Genomic DNA, 24,559 nt, shown 5'->3' with positions numbered 1-24,559 from the left:
TTTTCACATAATACTTCTTTTTGAGTGATGCTGGCTCTGATTGTGTAAACTTGAGTGTTTAGTAACTCTTGAGTATTTAATAACTCGAGTGATTTAAAATAATGCACTTTTATGGCACTCATACAAGGCAGATATTAAATATTCCTGTATTCTTTTCCCACTAGATTTATGCTGACTTTAAAAAAAATTACATTATTTCACTTTAAAAAAATTTTATTTATTTTTGGCTGTGTTGGGTCTTTGTTGCTGCGCACGGACTTTCTCTAGTTGCAGCGAGTGGGGGCCACCCTTCGTTGCAGTGCGCGGGCTTCTCATTGCGGTGGCTTCTCTTGTTGCGGAGCACGGGCTCTAGGCGCGCAGGCTTCAGCAGTTGTGGTGCGTGGGCTCAGTAGTTGCGGCGCACAGGCTTAGTTGCGCCGCGGCATGTGGGATCTTCCCAGACCAGGGATTGAACCCATGTCCCCTGCATTGGTAGGCAGATTCTTAACCACTGTGCTGCCGGGGAAGTCCCTATGCTGACTTTGTTTTGATTTCTAATTTAGTTTGGCTGATAATTAAAGAAGCTTGTTCAGCAGCACTGCAACTGTATCTTTCAGCAGCTTATATACTCTGGGGCCAGCTTCTCAGTGGGCAACAGCACTGTAGAGTTGTTAAGTATGTGGGTTCTGAAATAAGACTGTCTGGGTCAAGGCTTACTTTCACCACTTACTAGCTGTGTGGCCAACGGCCACTGATTTAACCTCTGTTCCTTAATGATCTCATCTATAAAACTGAAATTAGTAATGCTGTGTATTTTATAAGCTCATTGTGAAACAATATATAAATTCTTTACAATAACACTTAGTGTATAGTAAGCTCTCAACTAAGATTAGAACTCAGAATCATCTCAACAGAAAGCATTTAAGTAATATTATATGCTCTCTTCCCAGGAAGAAAGGAGCATTGTTAACAAATGTGTGCACTGAAATCCATCTGCTAAATCCCTAGATAGTGAAAGAACCTTTGTCTGTGGTTGACCAGGTAACATAAACGCTTTAAGGATGAAAGAAAAAGGAAGAGTGACCCTGGAAAGATTTAGTGGCCTGGTATATAGATTTCACCCAAGACATACCCACGGAGAATAATTTCTGCAGGAAGCAAATTTGTCCCTTCCATTAATGATGGGTAGGTGGAGATTTTAGAGTATATGGAGGAGAAAGAAGAGGCCCTGTTGTAATGTCTATTCCAGGTCCTACTGCTGACACAGCTAAATTTTGAACTCTGACTTAGAATTTGGATAAATGTAATGACATTTGCACTTCAAAGTTTCCACAAACACTGTAATTCTGTCTTTCTGAAAATCATTCATTGAAAAGTCTTGCCTTTGCCTCATGGTAAGCGTGTGGGTTGCCTTGTTAGCTTGAAACTGCACAATGTGCGGGGTCAAGGCCGGCCCTAGTTTGACATAGGCTCCTCTGTTACTGCCAACTTCGTAGTAGTTGGAGGCAGAAAAGATGGTTAACACCTAAATGAAAAAACAGGAAAGAGACGAGCATTCAGGTTCACTGAAGAACTCCTCACCCTCAACCCTACAGGGCCCAACCCAGTTTCAGGGGTGGCTGTTCCTTCTTGATCTCGTCTATGTTTTTTTTGTTTTGTTTTATTATTTTTTTTATCAATGCTAGTAGGGCAGGAGTTATGACTCAAGTAATAAAAACTTGAATTCTGATAGGACGTCCACAACATGTTTTCTTCACATTTTTATCCCAATCAAAAATAGCAGGGGTCATAGAAAACACTTCATTTGGTTCGACTCAGAGGCAACCTAGGTCTGATTAACTGGGATGCCCATTACAACTAGCAGGCAGATCCGTTATTAAAGGTGGTGCAAAGCCTCACAGCAGAGTTTCCTTTGGAGTGTTGGGCCTGCTGAGATGTTCTGTGAAAAAAATTTCCATTGTCAAGACAATGGGAAATGCTAGACACTGTTAGCTCTTCTTGGAGATTTACAATGAATAGAGGAAATTAAAGGCTCTCGGAAGTCCTGCAATAAAGAAACTTATACACCTGTTTAACATTCCTGTTAAACATTTCTTACATTAGTTGATGTCAAACTGTTTTCCTCAGCGTGGAAACCTGTAATTCTCCTGTAGAGTTGGTATTTCTGGGCATTAGGCTAAGCAAACATTGTAGGATTTGGAGATGCCCAAAGATTTAGACAGGATGTTAATTACGCTCCTGAGGAGACAAACAATCCTGAATGCCTGCCTGGGGCTCAGTGCAGAGATCCTGTTACCCTATAGCGTAGTTTGAGACCTGTGACAGTAAGCAATGTGACAAAGAATAGAGATGTGGCTGGGAAAACACTGGGCCATATTTCCATCCATGAAATGGGACCATATCTGCCCCTCACTTTCCTCTCAGGGTATTGGTAGGTGGTGGCCTCAGTCAAACTTGGGGTTTTAAAGAGGCAACAAAAGTCAAGAATAAATGACTGTAAAGGACCTAGTTACTTTGGGCAGGTGGATAGCAAGTGGATACAACTGCGAGGCACAGCTGATAGTGAAGAGCTGAGAGCCTTAGCTCATCCATGTCCTGGAAGGGCAAAATGGACCGGACCACACTTGCGCGATGGCAGAGGCCTGCCCACCTTGCGGCTGTGGCAGAACTCATAGCCCTCGGGTTTGCACTCGTGCGAGCGGATCAGGAATTGCAGATTGTATTTCTGTAGCAACCGTTCTGTCACGTTAGGCCCAAAATAACAGCCACCTCCTCGAATGGTGTTGGCCTTGCAGCCCTCCTGAGCCATGGGGTCACTCCACAGTATATCCACCACCTAGAGAGAAAAGGCGTATTTTGCAAAAGGAGAGACTTGCATTTTAAAGTTTCAGTTCTAAGTCGATGTTGAGGTCCAGATCGATAACTCAGGGAGAATGTAACCCAGACTCACCATCTCTCTCTTGGAGGTTTGTAGCCTCAGAGTCACCTGCGATTCCTCCTCTTTCTCACCACCCTCCACCCAGTCCATCAGCAATTCTGAATTCTCTCCTTTTCTTTATTGAATGAGGCATAAGACGCTGCCATTTTTCGTGGGTCGAAAATGGTTGAACACCAATGAGTTCAGGTAGTCCTATTAGCACTACTACACAAGATCACCGGCAGCAGAATCTCCCACCTGGATTACAGGTCTCCCTGCCAAGGTCTTGGCCCTGGGAAGTAGCCCCCATTTGGCTGCCAGAGTCATCTATTTCGGCAAGCACTGTGCGCGCCTACTCAATGTCCGTCCTCCTCCTTCCTAGCTAACAGAACTCTTCCTGGGGTATTTGGCATGGCAACGTGCCTGGCTAAATACTTGCTTTCGCACTCTCCCTTGCAGCTAGGGGTGGCCATGGGATGCAGTTCTGAAGATTTTGGAAATGCCTTTAGTTGCCTGAAAACGGAAGACAGAAGCAGCCAATGCAGCCCTTCTGGCCTTGAGCCACAGCAGCCAACTGATAGATGTCAGATATATATAAAATAGCATCCCATAAATGGTGGCTGACCTTCTCAGCCCAGTGATGCTAGGTCACTAAACCAAGTTCACCCAGACAATACAGCCCACCTACTACATCTTCCCATCCTTTATAAAACTCCAAAGTAGGAGTCATTAGGCAAATACCAATATCCTTCTGGGGTGTTCTAACCCCAGGGAGGGAGAGAAAGAGGGGCAAAAAAAAAACCCACTCTGAATTTACATGCAAGGAGGAGATTCGTTCGGTTTTTCTGAAATCCTTACTCCTGCCCGAAGGCAGCCAAACTGCAGAGAGCAGCGCCGGCCACACCCACCTGCCTCCACTCCTCCTGAGTGGGCTCCCGCCGCCCCTCAGCTTCCGGGTCCGCTTCGGATGCCGAGGGCAAGGGTTCCTCCTTCTCCTTGATCTCTGGGAAGCCCGCTTGCTGCCGACACCTCTCCAGCTCCAGGTCCACGGGGTGCCGCACCCAATGGGAGAGCTCCTTGGGGTCCAGGGGGACCCCGCAGGGGACACTGGAGGAGCGCCCGGCTCTGTGGGCCTTCTGGGTGCTGGGGCGGAGGGGCGAGGTGGGGAGAGAGTGGCTTTGGGGGAGAAACCACGGGGAGGGTGTCCGGGCAGAGCTCGTCTGGTTGGCTTTTCCCTTCTCCTCCGCCTGTTTCTTATGCTCCTTTCTCGTTTTGCACCTCATGGTGGAAACAATCTAAAAATGTCCAGAGAAGGTAACAGATGCTTCAGTGAAACGGTTGGTGCCTCTCACTGTTGTGGCCTCTCCCGTTGCGGAGCACAGGCTCCGGACGCACAGGCTCAGCAGCCATGGCTCACGGGCCCAGCCGCTCCGCGGCATGTGGGATCTTCCCAGACTGGGGCACGAACCCACGTCCCCTGCATCGGCAGGCGGACTCCCAACCACTGCGCCACCAGGGAAGCCCTGGTTGGTCCTTTTTGAGCAGCACTTTGGCATCAAGTCAGTGCTCCCCACATTGGGCTCCACGGATTGTCCCGGCAGTGACAAGGTCAGCAGAGAACTAGGAGTAAGCCTTTAGAAGCTTTTATAGCAATTTGATACGGCTGTCATTCAAGCACGTGATCACTGGGCTTATATTTTTTGTTTGTATTTCAGTTTTCTAGTCATTCACATTTATTGTATTTTACAAAAGTATCGATCTGTGACAAATTAGACATTTATGAAACCTGGTCCTCCACCACAGATCATTGGAAAATGCTAACCTAGGTCATTGTTTCTAGGAACCTAGTGATTTTTAGACAAGGATGGGAAAGGGCACCTCTCAGGAAGGAGAGCCCTTATCGACTTTCGTGTTGTTCCACAGACGCAAAAACAAAGGAGAAGAAATGCAGCCTATGGCTGAGAAATGTTGGAATGGGAAAAACTTGATGCTTACTGTGGGAGAGACAGCACTTACTGGAAGTTTACAGGAAGTGCTATCTTGTCTGCTGAGGAAGGACAAGGGAGGGGAAGGGAGGACCTCTTTTCAGCCTGGACCTAATCGGGAAGATACTCTTCTTGCCAAAGGGACTGAGTGTGGTCCCTCTCACTGCCTCAGAGTCATTATGGTACTGGGACCAAGCCAACAACGTAGAGGATACGAGCAGGAAGAATTCTTGATCATGAGAAAGAGAGGGCTCAGGCCACAGAGCAGAGCTGGGGCATCCAGCCAAAGGGAGAGAGCAGCCATTCCCGGGATGCCTGAGTGCCACCGTGAAGACTGGGGGCCACAATGTTCCACAAGGACATCAAGATAAAGGTCTGGTTCACAAGAGGAATTCTGTGCAAATGTGTAATCAAGGAGCAAGAACTTTCTGCAAATAGGTCTAAGGGCTGATGTACAAGAAAGCCACGTCCTGGTGTAGACTGACTGTGGGCGGGAACACAGACGGACACTCAGAGTGGCTCGGCGGTAACTGACTGACGTTTGAGGAGGGATCCAGATGGAAGAGAACAGAACAGAGGTTCTTCTCTAACGTTGGACAAGCGCTAATTACTTCCTAGGCAGTTCCAGCCCTGGGCGTAGAGAGGGAAAGTCCACAAAATGTGAGTGGACTCATAACCACCTCCTTCTCTCCTCAACTGTCTTCTTGCCAACTCACAGCCGAGGGCCAGTCCATCAGTCCCGCCCTTACGATCCTCAGGTAACTTTATAAGGATGTTATCTGCTTCAAGAGGCATCCCTAGGACTTCCCTGGTGGCGCAGTGGTTAAGAATCCACCTGCCAATGCGGGGGACATGGGTTCAATCCCTCGCCCGGGAAGATCCCACATGCCGCGGAGCAACTAAGCCCGTGCGCCACAACTACTGAGCCTGCGCTCTAGAGTCCGTGAGCCACAACTACTGAGCCTGCGCGCCTAGAGCCCGTGCTCTGCAACAAGAGAAGTCACGACAATGAGAAGACCGTGTACCACAATGAAGAGTAGCCCCCGCTCGCCGCAACTAGAGAAAGTTCCCACACAGCAATGAAGACCCAACGCAGCCAAAAATAAATAAATAAAATAAATAAATTTATTTTAGAAAGAGGCACCCCTAAGTTTTATTCTTAAGGGGAATTATAGTTTTAATATGTATTGAGCCTTTTCCAAATAGGTGCTATCCTTGGCCCTTTATAGGAATTCATTGATTAGCCCTCACCTCCCTATGAGACAGCATCCTTACGGTACAGGTGAGAAAATTGAGGCACAGAGATACTAAGACTGCACCAGGACTGAATCCAGATATCTGAATTCAGAGCCCCTGCTTCTCCAATTTTCTGAAACTGTGGGTAATCATTAGTTAAATCCATTCCACCTATAACCTGCCTTTGCTAATCAAGGTTGTTTTAATTGTTGCTACAGAAGACTTGAATGTCCTCCGAGCAGTACACAGCCTAAATAAGACGCTTGCCTCTGTTGTTTTCCGGGAACTTGGAAGGAATCAGCTGCGTCTAGTTCGAGCTGAGCTGATTAAGACTGGAGGGGACCACTGACCCTTCAACTAGGCATGCACTAGGGTACTATTAGTGCCCTTTTGAAGGTGGAGAGGCCTGTGTAGCCTGGTTACACCCGCCCAGAACCATGATGACTGCACCTTTTTCTAATCACCTTTCCCCACACTCCTCACACCTCAGATGCCCTGCTGCTTTCTCCTATAAATCCATTGAGCACCTTGCCTTCAGGGAGGCAGATTTGAGATTTGTTCTCCTTCTCCTCACTTGGCTGCCTTGTCAATAAACCCTCTCTTTGCTGTAAACCTCAGTGTCTCGGCATTTTGGCTGCTATGCTAGGGCAAAAGGAACCTAGTTTGGTAACAAATATGGCAAGCCAGCCAGGAGGTAAGTCCAGATGGACCTTTTGGCTGTGGTTGGCTGGCCCCTTGCAGTATTGAGAGCCTGTGGGTGAGTCCAAGCAGCTCCCTTGCCCCTTTTTTCCAGGGACCATCCTCTGGGTTTCCCTGGTGAGGTGCTGCTGACCTTCAGTGCTCAGTTTTGCAGCAAGGAGACAGTTTTGGGGATTTGGGGTTGGAAGACGTCTTTGGGTGAGTAACCTTGTTAAAGAAATGCACCTGTGCCTAGATTGTTTGGCAATTCTGACCTCCACACCTGGGTTAAAGGCCCAGGGCTCTGGTTTTTGGTTTTGTTTTGGTCTTGTTTTGTCCATGTCCACCTATGGCTGATTGTCTTAAGTGGCTAAGGATTGGCAATTGGGGATTCAACTTCTTGGTGACTGTAGCAAGGATCCTTGGAAAAATTTCACTGCTGTGACCACCTGGAAGCAAAGCCTCTTCAAAAGGGGAAATATTAATTCAGTTCCCCCTTGCAGCCCTCTAGGCAACGTTCTCCAAAACTGGGAGACTTTCAGTTATAAATTCATAGAAGAGGTTTTTTGTTTTTATGGGGGTTTTTTTGGTGACACTGCATGGCCACAATATCCTTAAGACCCTGGAACAAAACGGTCTGAGTGGATCCTTGAATTACAATTTTGCAACTAGATTTTGTAAATGGGAAGAAAAATAAGGTGAAATAATTTGTGTACGGTCTTTTATGTTATTGTATCAGAATATTGATATGTTATTGTAAGATTATGGTCCAACAGGAAGGGAAGGCAAAGAAACCTGTTTTGCTTGATTCTAATGAAAAGGAAGACGACTTGCTATTAATTCAGTCGAACGCCGCTTCGACGGCTCCTCCCCCACCCTTATATGATGGTGCTGCTGTTCTTTCATTGCCAGCACCTGAGTCACAGACTCAGGTTCGTCCCCACCCCTACCTCCCCACCCCCGTTAGATCCAGAAATAGGAACGGTCTTCCCCTCTCATACTGCGTACTGATCAGGGTACTCAGTTTGGCCAGGGAGCTACCCAAGCTCAGGTGGGGCAATATCTGTTAAGGTAAGTCCCGGTTGTGGGTGTGAATGCTGAGACCGGGCAGCCAATGGGACTGATCTGGGTCCACTCCCCCTTTTCAGCTTTAGATGTATTTAATCAGAAGAGTATGCCAACTTTAGAGAGATGACCCAAAGGGAATGGAAAATCTTTTTTCATTGATTTTTGCAACTCACAGCCCAACCTGGGCAGATGTTCAAAATGTGTTAAATACTTTCCTCATTTCAGAAGAACTGGACAACTAGAATGGTGCTGGATAAAGCTAGGGAGGAGGCATATTGGCTTCATACTGAAACCCCTGGCAACCGGGTACGGGCTGCAGCATGCGTAGCTGTACCAACAGTGGATCCTAATTGGGATGTGAATGCTGGGGATAGGCCAAAACTTGAACGTTGCTGAGATTTCATTCTTCATTGCGAAGAGGGGTACCAAAACAACTTTTACTGGCCAGAGCACCCCCAATATACAGAAGAAACTGCAAAAGGTGGAAGGGGCTTTAGGGATGCCCATGTCTCAGCTTGTTGAAATTGCCTTTTTTTAATGGCAGAGACCAGGTTCGGGAGAAAAGGGAACAACAGAGACGGAAACGACAGTCCATTCTGCTGGCGGCTGCCTTAACACAGGCAAGAGCTGGATCAATTCAAGGACCCACACAAGGGACTCAGCGAAAGTAAGGCGGCCCCAAGCTTCCACTCGAATGGAGTACCCCATAGTGGAACCCCTCCAGTGACACTGGAAAAGAGTGTCCCAGCCTAAATAAGACTCTTGAAGAAGGTAAACAACAAGTGGCACACCAGATGCCCGAACTGAGAATGAGTGACCAAGAATGATGGGGCCCAGGGTTTCCTTTAAATCCTGTCAAAATCCATCAATATCTCTCCTACAGAGTCCCCAGTGATGATGAGGGTGGGAAATCAACTTTCAGGTTTTCTGACCAATTTGGGGCCACTCACTTGGTTTTTAAATACCCAGCTTTCTAAACTTGCTTCTGAGATTGTGTTTTAGTAACTGGGGTGTCTGGAGAAATCTTGAAAAAGTCTTTTCTCCTGCTGCTAGACTGCCAGATGGGGAAAACCCATCTGAAGTATAGCTTTCTATACATGCCTGAATACCCCATTCTCCTTCTGGGATGAGATTTACCAACTAAATTTACTGCCAAGGTTACCTTTGCACCTGGACGAATGGGTATTAAAGTATCACCAGAACAGGCTTGCGCACTGCAGGCTTTATTGCTCTGACCTTAAAGAGGACAGCTAGCAACGATTCTGGATGAGATACTGCAGGAAGTGTGTCTGGAGGTATGGGCAGATGGGAGGCCAGGGAGAGCAACGATGGCTAAGCCTAGACAGGTTAGACTTCACTCTGGGGCAAAAATTCCAAACTTAAAGCAGTAATCATTAAAGGAGCAGGCAAAGTGTGGAATGCAACCCCTGTTACTGGCCCTCCTTGAACATGCTTTAATACGCCCATGCCGTCACCTTATAATACTCCAATTTTATTGGTCCAGAAACCAGGCACAGATGAATATCGGTTTGTGCACAACTTAAGAGCAATTAATCAAATCGTAGAAGATATTCATCCAGTAGTCCCTAACCCATATATTCTGCTCACTACTTTGTCCGGAGATTTTTGTTGGTTTACTGCATTAGAGTTGAAGGAGTCCCTTTTTTCTGTATACCCATGAGTTTTGAATCCCAAGAGTTGTTAGCTTTTGAATAGTAAGATCTAGATACAAAAGTTAACAGTACCATTGGATAGTACTTCTTCAGGGATTTAAAAATTCCCCCAGAAGGGACTTCCCTGGCGGTCCAGTGGTTAAGACTCCGTGCTTCCACTGCAGGGGGCGTGGGTTTGATCCCTGGTCGGGGAACTAAGATCCTGCATGACGTGCAGCATGGCCAAAAAAAAAAAAAAAATTCCCCCACAATATTTGGAGAAATCCTGGCAAAAGATCTGAGGGACCCTCAACTAACTGAGGGAGCCTTGATGCAGTATGGGGATAATATTCTGATTGCTAGTAAGACAAAGGACACCTCAGACCAGAATACGGTTTTGACTTTGAATTTTTGGTTGAATGAGGCTATAATGTGTCCAAGAAAAAGGCACACATTTTCTGCCCTCTGTCAAATATTTGGGTTTTGAACTCTCACAAGTGCAGAGAGACTTGTCCCCTGAAAGAGGAAGCTCTAGTCAGGGCTGCCGTTCCCACTGCCGAGAGACAACTGCAGGGATTCCCAGGAATGGCTGGGTTCTGCCTCATTTGCATCCCCAACTTTGGACTCATTGCAAAACCCCTTTAGGAAGGTCTTAAAGGAGGGAGACAGTGGATCTCAAGACTGGACTAGGGAAATGCCGTAAGGCATTCCAGGTTATCAAAGAAAAACTGCTAACGGCCCTGGCTTTAGGTCTTCCAGATAACATCAGAAAGCCCTCTGACTTATTTGTTCATGAGAGACAAGGAATCAGCCTTGGAATCCTGACTCGGAAACTGGGCAGCATAAGGAGGCCTGTTGCATATTTCTCAAAGCAGTTAGATACAGTTACTAAGGGATGGCCACTTTGTCTTTGGGCTATAGCAGCTACCTGTGACCTTTTACGAGAAGCAGAGAAATTTACACTAAAACAACCTACCACTGTGCATACCCGTCACTGGGCACTTCTCCTCCTAGAACAGAAGGGAGGATATTGGTTAACTTCAGGAAGATGAGGAAAATATCAGGCTATATTATTGGATAATCCTAATGTTACTCTGAAAGCAGTCTCCACCTTGAATCCTGCCACTTTGTTCCCAACTAATATTGAAGAGCCTATTCAGTTAATTGCACAGGGCTATTCCAGCCATCTAGACCTGATGGACCAACCATTGGAGGACCCACTCCTTGAGATGTTCATGGATGGAAGCAGCTTTATGGACCAGGAACAATGCAAAGCTGGGTGTGCAGTGGTAAGTCATCCCAAAGACACCGGAAGCAGAAGCCCTTCCCCCACGTACCTCCTCACAAAAGGTGGAACTTATAGCCCTGATGAGAGCCCCCCCATACAGGTAAAGATAAGAGAGTAACTATTTTCACTGATTCTAAAATACACTTTCTTGGTGGTCCATGCTGGGGCCATTTGGAGAGAGAGAGGATGTGAACTGCAGGGAAGAAGGAAAATGGTATAAATAGACTTTTATACCAAAGAAATTTTAACCTTATTAGAAGCTGTCATGGAGCCAAAAGAATGAATGTCCACTGTCGGGGACATCAGAAATCAGATTGTCTGACTGCTCAAGGGAATAATCTAGCAGATCAAGCAGCAAAGCTAGCAGCCAGGACTAAAACACCCTAGATCCCCAATGTTGGCCCTGATCGCCTGATGTGGATCTGACAAGATGCTATCCAAAGTATTTTCCTGAAGACTTAAGGCCAATGAATGGGGATCTGATTGGAGTCCTGGCCATTCTCAGGACGCTGACTCTAGGAAGGGTGGGTTTATAACAGACATAGCGAGATCCTTGTACCTGAATGCCTTATGGAAGATGTAATACGTTATACACACCAGAGTACCCACTGTGGGAGAGATGCCACCCTCTAGTGGATTTAGAAATTCCTTACAGGACCAAACATGCAAAGGACAATTCAAAAGGTGATACAGAAATGCATGGCATGTGCTAAAAATAGTCCTAAAACTGGGCCCCTGCCATTAATCAAAGGAGTTCGGACTCCAGGTACTGGACTGGGAGAAGATCTTCACTGTGATGCCAAGAGCCACTGGAAACCTTAGGTGCTTATTAGTATTTGTGGACACTTTCACTGATTGGGTAGAAGCATTTCCTTGCTGGTCTGAAAAAGCCTGAGGTTGTTAAAGCTCTCCTAAAAGAAATAATTCCTAGGTTTGTGTTACCTGTGTTCATTCAGAGTGACAATGGAGGGGCCTTTATAGCAAGAATAACTCAAAAAGTATCTAGAGTCTTAAATCTTTGTTGGAAAGTACATGCTTCTTGGCGACCCCAATCTACTTGCAAACCGGAAAAGCGGAATCATACTCTTTTGTGATGAGGAATGATGAGGAAAAGAGGAATCATGTAACTAAACTTTGTCAGATTAATTTAACCTGGGATAAAGCCTCATCAGTTGCCCTGCTTTGAGTGAAGGTAGACCCTACAAGCAGGCTCCAGTTGAGCCAACTATGAAATGTTGTATGAGAGACCCTGCCATTGTTCCAGAAATGGTTTGAGATCCAGAAGGAATTCAAATTAAGGAACGTAGATAATGTCAGGTGTGTAGAATCATTGGCAGCGACTCTAACTGCTCTATGTAAGTTTGCTTCTAGCAGGTTAGTGTTTCCTGCAGATGTTCACCTGTGCCACTTTTGTCCTGGAGACTGGGTCCTGCTGAAATCTTGGAAGAATAAACATCCAGGAGGCCATCTCCATCCTTGCTGGACGGGACCTTATGAGGTGCTACTCATGACCCATTCCCTGGTGAAGTTGAAGGGATTAAGCCAGGGATCCATCACCCTCAAGTTAAGCTGGTCCCACAGAGATCAGTGGAGCCACCGTATCCTGCCTACAGGAATGTATTGACACTACATTCTGACCAATGGGATGAGAGCAGAAGAGATGTATGCAACGTCTTCATTATGTCTTTAAAGGGTAGGAGATTCTTCTTCCCTTCATTCTTCTGTTGTATTGCCTGGAACACAGATGTGGTGGCAAGCTGTGCAGACGAGGGCGCGGGGAAGACACGCTAAGGATGGCAGGGAACAAGACCTAAGAATCCTTGGTCCCTGGACAATCTAGTAAACAAAGGTGCCACACCAGCCAAGAAGTGCATGTTCCCAGATGCAAACCCAGGTTTCATAAATGAAACACTTTCATTTATGTCTCATAAAATACTTTTATACCGATTAGCGTTGCCCAAAGTAGACTGGCTTGTGTGTAATGACTTCTCTGTCTTTGGAACTGCTCAGGCTACTGTTGTCAAGGATGTCATAGCTGGGATTCCTGTGTGGATGGGCAGTGGAGGAGAGAGGCTATAGGAAGATACCATTCAAGTGTAAGAGTCTATGATTAAAAGGAAACAGAACCTTTGCTTTTTTTTTGGCCACACCGTGCAGCTTGCGGGATCTCAGTTCCCAGACCAGGGATTGAACCCGGGCCATGGCAGTGAAAGCACCGAATCCTAACCACTAGACCACTAGGGAACTCCCTAGAATCTTTGCTTTCTAGTTTTCCACTTCCAAAATGAAACAGAAAATCGAGACCTATTCATATGGCAGTATAATGTACTGTGTCTTTCATTCTCACCCTCCCCCTGCTGGTTATTGTAAGTTCCTTTAAGGCAAGTACCATCTCTGGTTATTTCTGTATTTCTGCTAGCACTTCCCTTGCATAGAGTAAGCAATTAAAACATGGTTGTTGAGTTGAACTGCAATTGATCTTCATCTTTGTATCTGCCAATAGCATCCTCCCTGCACGTAGTAGGCCCTCAATATACCTTTGAGTTTAACTGAAGATGATCTGAAGTATTTAGGAAATGGAGGCACATCAGGTGGAGTGATGGAGGGGTAGTGATTAGAATTACCTAGATCAGGAATGGCAAACATGGCACTAGCTGCCACGCCCTACCGTCACGTCCACCGCAAACATTAACCGATCACAGCACGCTTGCACCAGCTGTGGACTCACAGCACGCTTGCACCAGCTGTGGACTCCCAATCCTCCGTTCAGAGATTGAATGGCTTTATCAGTCAACTGGAGTCAGCATGGAGTCAAGATGACGTTTGTTTTATGTTGGCAGTGACACCTGGCATTATAGTGAAATCTGCATTATTTTAGCACTCAGTCAGTACCTTGTGCCTGTCTAGTTTAGCCAAGAACTCCAAGTCAGTCACGTCTGACACTCCACCATGAAGAATCAGGACTTTCTCATCAACCAGCGTGGCCAGCGGAAGCCAGCAGAACACATCTTGCAGTAGTTTTAGTATTTTCTTGCCATGTGTCTAAAAAAATGACATTAATATGATATTAAGTTTCAGATAATTTACTCAACTTACCTGAACTAAGAGAAGCTTTTGCTTGTAAAGGCAGCATACCTTATATTTATGCATCACTTCCTTTGTGAAACCATATCTAGAGTTAGAAGCAGAAACAGATTTTAGATTTAGTGGTATTATAGCATGCTTGCATTTTTATAAAAACGCATACTCTAGATGCATCTACTTAAATATATGGAAAAGACACTGAGAAGTAATTGCCAAAATGTTTAAAATCATACCATTATCTGTGGGTAGAGATGTGGGATATTTTCATTTTCTTTTGCTTATCTATATTTTCTACTTTTTCTATAGTGAACCCTTATTGTTTATATGATACAGTGTGTGGCTATGTGAAAACAAATGTAATGGTTTTATCAGAACAGTAGGATATTGTATAAATTTTTAAAAAATCTTTTAAAATGGTATATGTTGTGTATTCCACTTTATAAGATTGGAAGACTCCTTTAAAAAGGCATCTAACAAATAAGAAGCTCTGGCAAAATAACTTTACAATCACAAGTAAGGATCAAATCCCCAGTCATGTTTTGCTTTGTACCGTAAGTTCACCATATGGTCCTCATGGTTTCCTCGGTTGAGATGGAACTCTTTTGGGTAAACCAACATGAAGGCAAAAAGAACCATCAGGATCTCTACTGAATCCTTCCCTCGATCCACAAAGTCGCCGTTGAACACATAGGCCCGCTCTGGTGACGGGAGGCCGTTCTTCCCAATAAGGAGAGAAGTCCGAGAAGAGGCAGTGGAAGGAAGGGAATAGGAAATTGGGTCAAGCCAGTGTGCATCTGACAGTCATGTCAGGCCTGAAAGCCAATTCTGTGCTGTCTGGCTCTCTTCCAAACATGAAATGTCAGTAAAAGATGGGAATATTGGAAATATTTTGTATTAGTCTCGTATTTCCTTTCTAGCCAGGCTGAGGTTATGACATGCTCATCGAAATAAACGCGTTATCCAAAGCCACACCGTTGCCAGGTGGTCTGTGCAAAGGGCACTGAACTTGTAATTCCAAGCCCCGTTTTAAGTTATGGCCACTCTGTCCTTAACTAGCAATAATAACAACAGCTGCCATAGATTTCTCAGGATTTAACAAGAGGATACATCAGAAACTGCTTTGTGTTAATTACATTAATAGAATATTTATATAGCTTGTTATATGCTCTGTATTTGATAACTAAAAATAGATATGAAAATAGCTTTTGGTTGCTTTGATAATAAACAATTTCTCTATTTAGTAATTGATTTTCTTTTTTCCAAATAATGATTCCTTCTCTTTTATTAACCTTAGATTTTGTATTTTTTAAACAGTTTACAAAAATACACTAGAATATAATGCAGTGATGACTTTTACACTACACATTTGCTACATAGTAGCAAATATTTTTCTAAAATATTTTAAAATCCAAGTAATAACTTAAGCATTTCTTTAATGGAGACTGTATTTGAACTTCTAAATTAAACCTCAGAGCAAGACAGGAACATAATTTGAGCGTTCATACCTTATAAAATATAAAGATTAAGTCATCCAACTGGCCGTGTAAATCTCCTAACAAAGACAGAAAAACGTCAGTTTTGATTGGTCTTCACCATTGTTTCTAATTTTTTATTATAAAAAGGAAAACACCCAGTGTATACCTACAACTAATACAGTATTATGTCAGTTATATCTCAATTTAAATAAAAGGAAAATACCCAGGAACGCCTGACAAACTTATGCTTACTCATTTTTCCATATATAAGATAGAGGTAAATATTAACTTCCCTTGTTGCAGGGATAGTTAATATTGAAAGCAGAAAGCACGATATTTCTCCTGTGTGATTACCATGAACAGTAAATGACTTACGTTTTCACTGAAGCAAAACTGGGACAGAATAGTGCAGGGTTGAAAACCTGGATGAGAACTAGAGAGATTTTTGCCCCACCTAAAGCAAGAAGCTGCTACTCACGGGTCGGTGTTACAAGATTTTAAGAAGTTGGAAATCTGGATTTTAATATGAAATCCTCCAATTTTCAAACGTTGGAAGCTAATGTTAGAAATTTAAGAACATTCTGAGGCAGACAAGACATACTGCAGGCTGCCCGTTTACAATCCCTGGTGTATCACCGTCTCCCCTAAGTTCAAGTGCGGGGCATCAGTCTATAATGGTTATTAAAACATTACTGAAAACATAAGGAGATGGAGAAGATTGTCAGCAATAGGATTTCTCTCTGGAAGACGAATAAACGTGGCTGGAAGGAATAATTTGCTAGGCATTTAGGCCTTTTCAAGTCCAGTAAGTAAGTAAACCGTCTTCTAACAAGGGAAGGTCTGGGTATTTGCTAGGATTTTGTTCTGAATGGAGAGGAGGAATTTGGGGCCAAATCTGAATCTCTGGGAAAAAACAAAGCAGAGGCTGGGCCCCCTCACCCCACAGTTCTCCTTCACGGCACCACCCCTACCTTAAATAACTGAGGAGTAAATATGTAAATGTAATCAGTGTGAAGGCGTGAACCCGGCCTGCCCGAGTGGCCATCGGGTCCCCTCCAGCCCTCCTGCCCCTCCCTGATCACAGGCAGAGTTTTCTGGTTCGTGAAAAGCCGTTTCTGACTGGCTCTTACCACATACTGTGATTTCCTCGCTGTAACAGGTGGAGACCCGGTTGATGTTTGGTAGTTGTACCAGATGTTTCCTGGCTTCATACAAAAGATTCAAGACATAGCGAGCGTGGAGCCTCTACTAGGAGGAAGAGGAGGGATGGGACAAAACAACACATACTTGTGAGGGAAGATGAGCCTCACCTTTACTGCTTAATGACCCCAAGACCACAAAAGTGACCCCAGTAAACTGCTCCTGGGACCCTCCCTATGCACAGATCCTTTCCTTCTCACCCATCTGTGCCCTTGTTCGTGCTTTGCATTATCCCCCAAATACTGAACTGATGTCCTCTTTCCTACCTACTCTGTGCAACCCCTGCTTGCCTTGAGCTTGGGAGAAACACAGGACTGTCTCAGCAAAGTATGACTAAGTGCATGTATATCGATGGTATCGGTGATCCTGACATTACTGGGAAAATCGTCCCAGCTCTTCCTGCAATGAATAATCTTCATATGAAAAAGGGGAAGGATTGGAATCTGTTGTAAGAGCCAGAATCTGACCACTTCTCACCAGTCCCACCTCTACCACCCGGGTTTCAAGCCACTATCATCTTTCGCCTAGACTATTGCAGTAGCCTCTTGCCTGGCCTCCCTGCTTCAGCCCTTGCTCCCAGTACTCTATTCGGCAAACAGAATGATTATATTAAAGGGAAAGCTGGATTATATCATTTCTGCGCTCATTGTCTCCCCCTCTCTTTCAGAATGAAAGTCCACCCTACTCACCTCTCTGTCTCCATCTTCTAATAGCTGTTCCCTGGTTCCCTCCTCTCCAGCCACAATGGCCTTCCTGATGTCCCCCGAGCAGTCCAGACAAGGTCCTGCCTCAGGGCCTTTCCATTTATTCCCTCTGCCTAGAACGCATTCCCCAGATCTCCACATAGCACCCTCTCTCCCCACCTTTGACCTTTGCTCAGAAATCACCTTTTCAGTGACACCTTCCCAGACCACCCTGTAAAATTGCTATCTCTCCCACCTAGAACTTAGTTTATGCTTTGACGTAGCTCTGTCACCTAATATATTAATATATAAATATTACTCATTTGTTATTTATTATCTGTCTCCCCACTAAAAATCTCAGCCCCACGAGGGCAGAGATTTGTGTCTGTCTTGTTCACTGTTCAGTGCCTAGAAGAGTAGCTGCACATAGCAGCGCTCAGTAATCATCTGTGAGATGAATGAACATAGAGATTACATGATGGGGAGGAGGGATTTTCAATACATAAAAACTGGCTGATAATCACAAGGTCCTGGCTAAGAAAAGGGCAAGCGGATCTCTCTGACGCATCCCTGACGCAAACACCCTAAATCCAGGGCCATCCCTTCTGCACCGTGTCTGCTCTACTTCTACACATTCCGTGGAATTGGTGGTGACCCAGGTCCCCCGGCGGGAGCTTACTTGTTTCACTCGGAAAGCTTCCACCAGAGCAGTTGCATGGTCGGGAAGGAGCGGGAAGGAGAGGCGTGGCCCCGTGTAACTGTCTGGTACCTCGATGGATTCATAGTCCCTGCAATTCTCCATCTCGGAGTCCTGGGGGCATCTCTCTTCAGTGAACATGCGGTTCAGGAAGTCCCCTAGTCAGGACAGAAAGGGTGGGCCGGCTTATGATCAGACCTGCAGGCACGGGCAATGGAGAATTCATTCCCTGGACCATACTTGAAGTGGGTCCTGGCCAGTCTGGCTTCGGCTCCAACACAGGAGAGGAGAAAGTAAAGGGCAAAGTGATGACAAATTAGAATGGGCGGGAGAAAGGTTACGACATTATTATGTCAATTCCATTCTACTTTTTTTTTTTTTTTTTTTTTGCGGTACACGGGCCTCTCACTGTTGCAGCCTCTCCCGTTGCGGAGCACAGGCTCCGGACGCGCAGGCTCAGCGGCCATGGCTCACGGGCCCAGCCGCTCCGCGGCATGTGGGATCTTCCCGGACCGGGGCACGAACCCGCATCCCCTGCATCGGCAGGCGGACTCTCAACCACTGCGCCACCAGGGAAGCCCTCCATTCTACTTTTATTTTAAAAGATTGCCTTAGAAAGTACAGAAATTTACAGGTCTAGGTTGGTAAGCAGGAGGAAAGTGAAAACTGCGGTGGAAAAAAAGTTCACGGGCATTTCTGGTGTACTCAGTGAGTGTGGCAGATGCCTCAGACTTTCAGGCAATTCATTTCCAAATGCTGCCCCTGCATCTCTGCCTGAGGGCTTTGTCCCTGGATCTGCAGACAGCCCTGCATGGCAGGCCAGACCTGCGTGAACAACCCTTCCCGTCCGCCCCTCCCAGCAGCCTTCTACCAATGACTCTCGGGCGTTGAGACTCCAGTTCCCTCTGCCTTCAGACGGGATACTTCCCAGGCTGCGTTTTGCACTATTTCCCAGGTACACTGCAGGTTTAGTAACCCACCCTTTTTTGCCTGCCTCCCCTTTCCTGAATCCCTTCCCCACTCCCTCCCCACCTCCCAGTGTTTCCTGTATTTACCAAATAAACTCCTTGCACCCAAACTTTTGTCTCCAGGTGTGCTTCTAGGAGAACCATTTATTTGTCAGCCTCCTCGCTCATTCCCTGGCTGTCACCAGATTCACATTTCCCCTCCCTGTGCATCCCACACCTCACCCCGATGTCTTTGACCCTGAGACAGGAGGACCGGCCATGTGGCCGTTCATACTCACTCTCGTTGTGATTGTTGGGGGTGAAGTGATCCACAAGGTAGCTGAAGAAATTGTGGAGCTGCAGAAAAACCCAAGAAGACGTGGCTTTAGAGATAGAAAGAGAACCCAGGAGTGGTCCAGATCAGCTGCACCTTCTAGGCACCTGGGCCTTGCTGTGTGGGGCCTGGAAGGCAGAGCTGGAGGTGGTCCCATCCCACATCCCATCGCACCTTGACCTGGTCTTGCTGCCCAGCATACTCTATAGACTGGAAGATGCTCCAGGTGCAGTGCCGCCTCATCTCCAGGCGGGCCATGTAGCGCCGGTACCATCTCTGGATCAGGACCGCTGCCTTGAAGGCTGTGACACAGATGGAGAAGCAAGCCTGTGAGGTGGGACTCCCTGGGCCTGCGGGGGGAGGTGGGAGGGGTGCCTCTCCCACTGGGGTGTCTCCCACTGGTGACAAGATGGTAGGGAAAGCACTATATTTTGCCACCAGTAGGAAGGATGTGCCTCACTGCTGGCCAGGGTGCTCTTTTCCCCATTCCCGCCCCCATCCCTCCTCCATTCTTACCTATTACTTATACTAAAATCACTGGAGGACTATTGGAATTCCCACTTTTTGATGAAAACATTTATATGTGTAGAGATGCAAAGGTTGGATTCTGAGAAAGAGATGTAAACTGGGGAGGTTGCAAGGTTGCAGCATCCTTGAGGAGTAGGATGATGCAGGTACTACTCAGCCATAGAAAAAGAATGAAATTTTGCCATGCACAGGAACACGGATGGACTTGGAGGGCCTTATGCTCAGTGAAGTGAGTCAGAGAAAGGCAGATACTGTATGATATCACTTATATGTGGAATCTAAAACATATCAATACAACAAACTAGTGAATATAACAAAAAAGAAGCAGACTCACAGATAGAGCAAACTAGTGGTTACCAAGTGGGGAAAGGGAAGGGGGGAGGGGCAATAGAGAGGAAGGGGAGTAAGAGGTACAAACGATTATGTATAAAGTAAGCTACAGGGATATAGTGTACAACATGGGAAATATAGGCAATAGTTTATAATAACTGTAAATGGAAAGTAACCTTTAAAAATTGTGTTAAAAAAACATTCAAATGCAAAAAAAAAAAAAAAAAAGGGATGGGCTGATGCAGGGGTCAGAGGGTGGGGAGGACATTTTGATACTGCAACGACAGACAGATGTCAGGAGTCTGGTTCTGGGCCTGGAACTGCCCTGACCAGTGATGTGGCCTCAGGCAAGTCAACTTTCTGGGCCTTAGTGTCCTCAGCTGGAGAAAGAGATGAACTAGATGATAACTGGGGAGAAGAAACACACACACTACATACTATCATGTCAGGTGGTGGTCAGTGCTTGATATCCCCAAATTCCTTCTATCCCTGTGGCTTTGTGTCCCCATCACAATACACCCGGGACTGTGCTGACTATACAATCCGAAGGGAAGCCTTTGCTTCTCCTTTTGCCAGGACCTGGGTGCTGGGTGATCGTGTACTGCAGGATGGCATGAGTAGGTTGAATTCTTCCTATGAGCTCCAGAACCTGCAGTCAAGTACTGCTGCCAGAGAAGAGGACAGCTGTCCACGTGAGTAACTAGATTCTCCTTAAGCTCCTGGGCCTGAATGTGCCACCAGGGATGAATGGAGCCTTTGTGGATAAAGCTGGATTGCAAAGGAAACCCAGCAGGTTCACTCAGGTCAACCTTGTGAACAGTAGACAGATTGATTTAATACGCCTAGCTTGCATTAGAGAGCTAATGGAACTCCTACTGACGTCCCTAAGAGGAGATGAGATACAATAGTGAATGGGAAAAGAGAACTTGAGAGAAATTTAAGCAAAGCTGAATTTGGTTTTCTGTGAGGAAAACACGTCATACACTAAGTATGTCCCAAAGGCACCCACGAAATAATAAGTGATGAGGATTGAATTCTGTAAATCCCCATTCAGAGTAGTGAATGAAACGCCCAGAGTAAGCGGTACTCAGCTAAAGTAACAAGTCATGGGAAACACCCAGACATCTGCACCTCACCCTAGACCGACAGCATCAGAATCTCTACAGGGAACCCAGGAATCTGCAGGTTCAACAAGCTCCATGAATGATCCTGACTCGTGCTGAAGGGCAGGCATCACTGAGGAATATCATGACCTTCAAGTTTCCGTGAAAATGTTGTTGGCTAACACCTTGCCTCAAGCATTTGAAGGCGAGTGCTGCCCACCAGACATACTAACCTCAGTACCTCTTCGGCTGCTCAGGGTAGGCAGACCAGGCAGTGCCTCTGCTTCTCCCTTTTATTCTCCCTCCCAATCCTCTGTCGAGGGCCTGGGTTCCATTGACATGGGTGCTGTGAGGCTGTAGCATAGTTTAAGGACCTCGACCCCATCCTCCCTTCCCATCAGTGCAATACTAAATGCTTGGGCTCCTCTTCCTCAGCCTTGTGCAGACTAAATCCTATGGCAAAAGTTACAAATACACCTGGCTGTTAAAATTCCACCACTAAGGACAAGGCAACCATGTGGGGAGACAGAGGCCAAGGTGAAGAGCTGTCCTGGAAGTAGAACCTCCAGTCCCAGCTGCCCTGAGGATCACAGACAAGCCATCTAGCTGGGCCCTTTGCAAATTCCTGACCCACAAAATCATGAGCGGAATAAAATGACTGTCTTAAGCCACTCAGTTTTGGGGTCGTTTGTTACGCAGCACCAGATAATTGGAATGGGAATTGTATAAATGTTTTATAAAATTATAAAGCAAAGTTAAATCAAAATTTAAAAAATATATCAATCTCTGAAAAGCAAAAGTCAAACAAGTGAATCTAATCTTGTACAAGTTAGTGGCATAACCACACAGAAAGGAGTTCTTTCAAATGATTTGAAAATTCAGTAAGTTGTATATGCCTAGTGGATGTACTCAAAGGACAAAAAGAACTACAAAGAAATCTTAAAAGAGTTTTCAGTGATCATATCGTTATAATAGTATTGTTATTATTTTTCAGAAACTTTTTTATATACTATAGGACAAAGTAAATAATACCACATCAGTATCATTAGGGAAAAAAGGGTTTTTAAAGAGAAAGGAGATATACATATAATATCATATCAAAGTTAAGTAAAAATATTGTGATCCTAAATATAAACTGGTCATTAAAATAATACATATTTTCTGGATCTGGTCACTGAAAAGGTGTAGAAAATAATGACCAACCTGGTAGCGAACACCCCAAGCTCGGGAGAAATAGCTATTTCTGGTCTGGAGCCAAAAATATGCAAGATGAGCCTGGGACCTATTGCCAAACTAGAAAGGAAGCCATGAGCTTATAAAGTTGCTTAGGCTTATATAAACAAGGTGCTGTCACTATTTCCCTTGCTTCTTCCTTCATCTCTGGTTGCCTCTCCTCGGCCTCTTTCGTTGGCTCATCCTCTTCGACCGAAGCTTAATAAGTACTGGAGTCCCTCATGGCTCTGTCCTAGGCCCTGGTCTCCGACCTGACTTTACTGTCACTCTAGGCTACTTCAGTGACCCCCATGGCTTCAACAATCACCCGTACTCTGATGCCTTCCAAATGCATGTATCTCCACCAACGTCTCCAAAATCCAGATCTGAATATGCAACTGCCTACTCAGCACATCCACCTGCATGTTGCATGGGCATCTCAAACCCAGCGTGTATAAACTCAGCACCTTCCTTCTACTCGAGCTTGGTTCTTCTCCATTATCTTTATGTCAGAAATTGGCATTATCATCTGCCCATGTTTACTAGCTAGAAACCTGGAGGTCATTCTTGATCCATCCTTTTCCCCAACCCCACACATGTCATCAGGTGGATCCTATCAATTCCACCTCCTGAATATTGTTGGAATTCACCCTCTTCTCTCCATCTCTACTGCCACCAACTCTGGACCAAGGCATTATCATCTCCTGCTTAGATGACTTTAGTAGCTTCTAAATTGTTCTTCCGGGCTTCCCTGGTGGCCCAGTAGTTAAGAATCCACCTGCCAATGTAGGGAACACGGGTTCGAGCCCTGGTCCGAGAAGATCCCACATGCCGTGGAGCAGCTAAGCCTGTGCGCCACAACTACTGAGCCTGCGCTCTAGAGCCCATGCGCCACAACTCCTGAGCCCACGTGCTGCAACTACTGAAGCCTGCGCACCTAGAGCCCGTGCTCCGCAACAAGAGAAGCCACCGCAATGAGAAGCCCGCGCACCACAACGAAGAGTAGCCCCCGCTCGCCACAACTAGAGAAAGCCCGCGTGCAGCAACGAAGATCCAACGCAGCCAAAATAAATTAAATAAATTTATTTTTTAAAAATAATAAATAAATAAATAAATTTTCTTCCTTCTACTCTTACCACCACCATCCAGCCTGTCTCAATCCCTTCTTCATGGAAGCCAGAAGGGTATTTTATGTATGTAAATCTTATTCTAGAACTCCCTGTTTTGAATTCTTCAGTGGTTCTTCTTGTCTTTAGGATAAAGTTTAAAATCTTACAAGCTCCTGAGTGACGTGGGCTCTGCACACCTCAGCAGCCTCATGCCATGTCACCCTCCATCTTGTTCACTTCAGACCACTCAGTTCCTTGAATATGTCTCTCTCCTTGCTACTTCACGACCTTTGTACCCTCTACCTAGAACGCTCTTTCATCCCCTTTTTGCCCAATCTTATTTCATTCAGTTGTAAAGGTGTAGTTTGGGATAAATCCCAATGGACGACACTGACTCCTTGAGTAAATTTTAATTCTATTAAATATAGTTCATCAAGTTCATCAAGTCCTAAGACATTCATCAAGTCCTAAGACATTCAGCTGAGCATCCTAGTGGTCATGTTACAAGGAGGAGAAGCCGATTTTCAAGAGTTAGCGTGAGGAGAAATGTAACGATTTCCTGCCCACCCTGAGAAGCCCCTCCCTATGCAATGTAGGCTTCGGGGTACCCACAGTTAGTCTGAAGGTGGGAAGCGCATACCTTTCTCTGCATTCTGGAAAGCAAAATGATGTTGGGTTGAGGTGCCGCTTCCCATAGCGTAAGTGTAATGTTTCTGCAGGACGCAGATAGCAGGTCCAAGGGAGAGTGAATTGTTTGTTGACAAAAGAAGGAACCTGCAATAGGGAGATTTGGGCAGAATATTAGTTCAGGTAGACCAAATTATCTATGAACCTTGTCTCCTACATCATAAAAAAAATGTGAGGCTATCATGTGATAGCACCCTCCCCCCACCTCCCCAGCCTCTGTGCATGAGATATTCCTCCCCTATGTTTCCTCTATGTGTCATCTCATCTCTCCCCTGTTTTCAACCTTCCTACTAGATTTTCTTCAGACTAAAAACATACGGAAGTCTCTTCTCAGAGCATTTCATCATCATCATCATCCTTTGACCTC

The 24,559-nt window shown here is 45.5% G+C and overlaps 1 protein-coding gene across 1 annotated transcript; it reads right to left on the bottom strand.

The window, feature by feature from the left end:
• Positions 1 to 314: 314 nt before the first annotated feature.
• On the bottom strand, positions 315 to 24,311 carry PPEF2 (protein phosphatase with EF-hand domain 2). The gene is made up of 12 exons (XM_033406508.2): positions 24,146 to 24,311; positions 19,398 to 19,525; positions 19,189 to 19,246; positions 17,925 to 18,100; positions 16,493 to 16,607; positions 15,393 to 15,439; positions 14,438 to 14,604; positions 13,939 to 13,975; positions 13,696 to 13,845; positions 3,805 to 4,191; positions 2,630 to 2,815; positions 315 to 1,504 (listed from the first exon to the last, which is right to left on the bottom strand). Exons 1-12 carry the CDS (start codon positions 24,198 to 24,200, stop codon positions 1,247 to 1,249), a joined length of 1,764 nt encoding a protein of 587 aa, XP_033262399.2. The 5' UTR covers positions 24,201 to 24,311; the 3' UTR covers positions 315 to 1,246.
• Between the last annotated feature and the right edge of the window lie 248 nt (positions 24,312 to 24,559).

The sequence above is a fragment of the Orcinus orca genome, chromosome 4, assembly GCF_937001465.1.
Source record: "Orcinus orca chromosome 4, mOrcOrc1.1, whole genome shotgun sequence".
Taxonomy (NCBI): Eukaryota; Metazoa; Chordata; class Mammalia; order Artiodactyla; family Delphinidae; genus Orcinus; species Orcinus orca.
This window is presented reverse-complemented; position numbering and strand designations above follow the sequence as displayed.

Excerpts from the sequence above, each read along its gene's own strand:
- PPEF2 (XM_033406508.2), bottom strand. The coding sequence starts at position 24,200 with ATGGGAAGCGGCACCTCAACCCAACATCATTTTGCTTTCCAGAATGCA. Across the intron at positions 13,976-14,437 it reads GACCATATGGTGAACTTACG|ATATGGTTTCACAAAGGAAG; the intron begins GTACAAAGCAAA and ends TTCTAACTCTAG. Across the intron at positions 2,816-3,804 it reads CTCAGGAGGAGTGGAGGCAG|GTGGTGGATATACTGTGGAG; the intron begins GTGGGTGTGGCC and ends TTTTCTCTCTAG.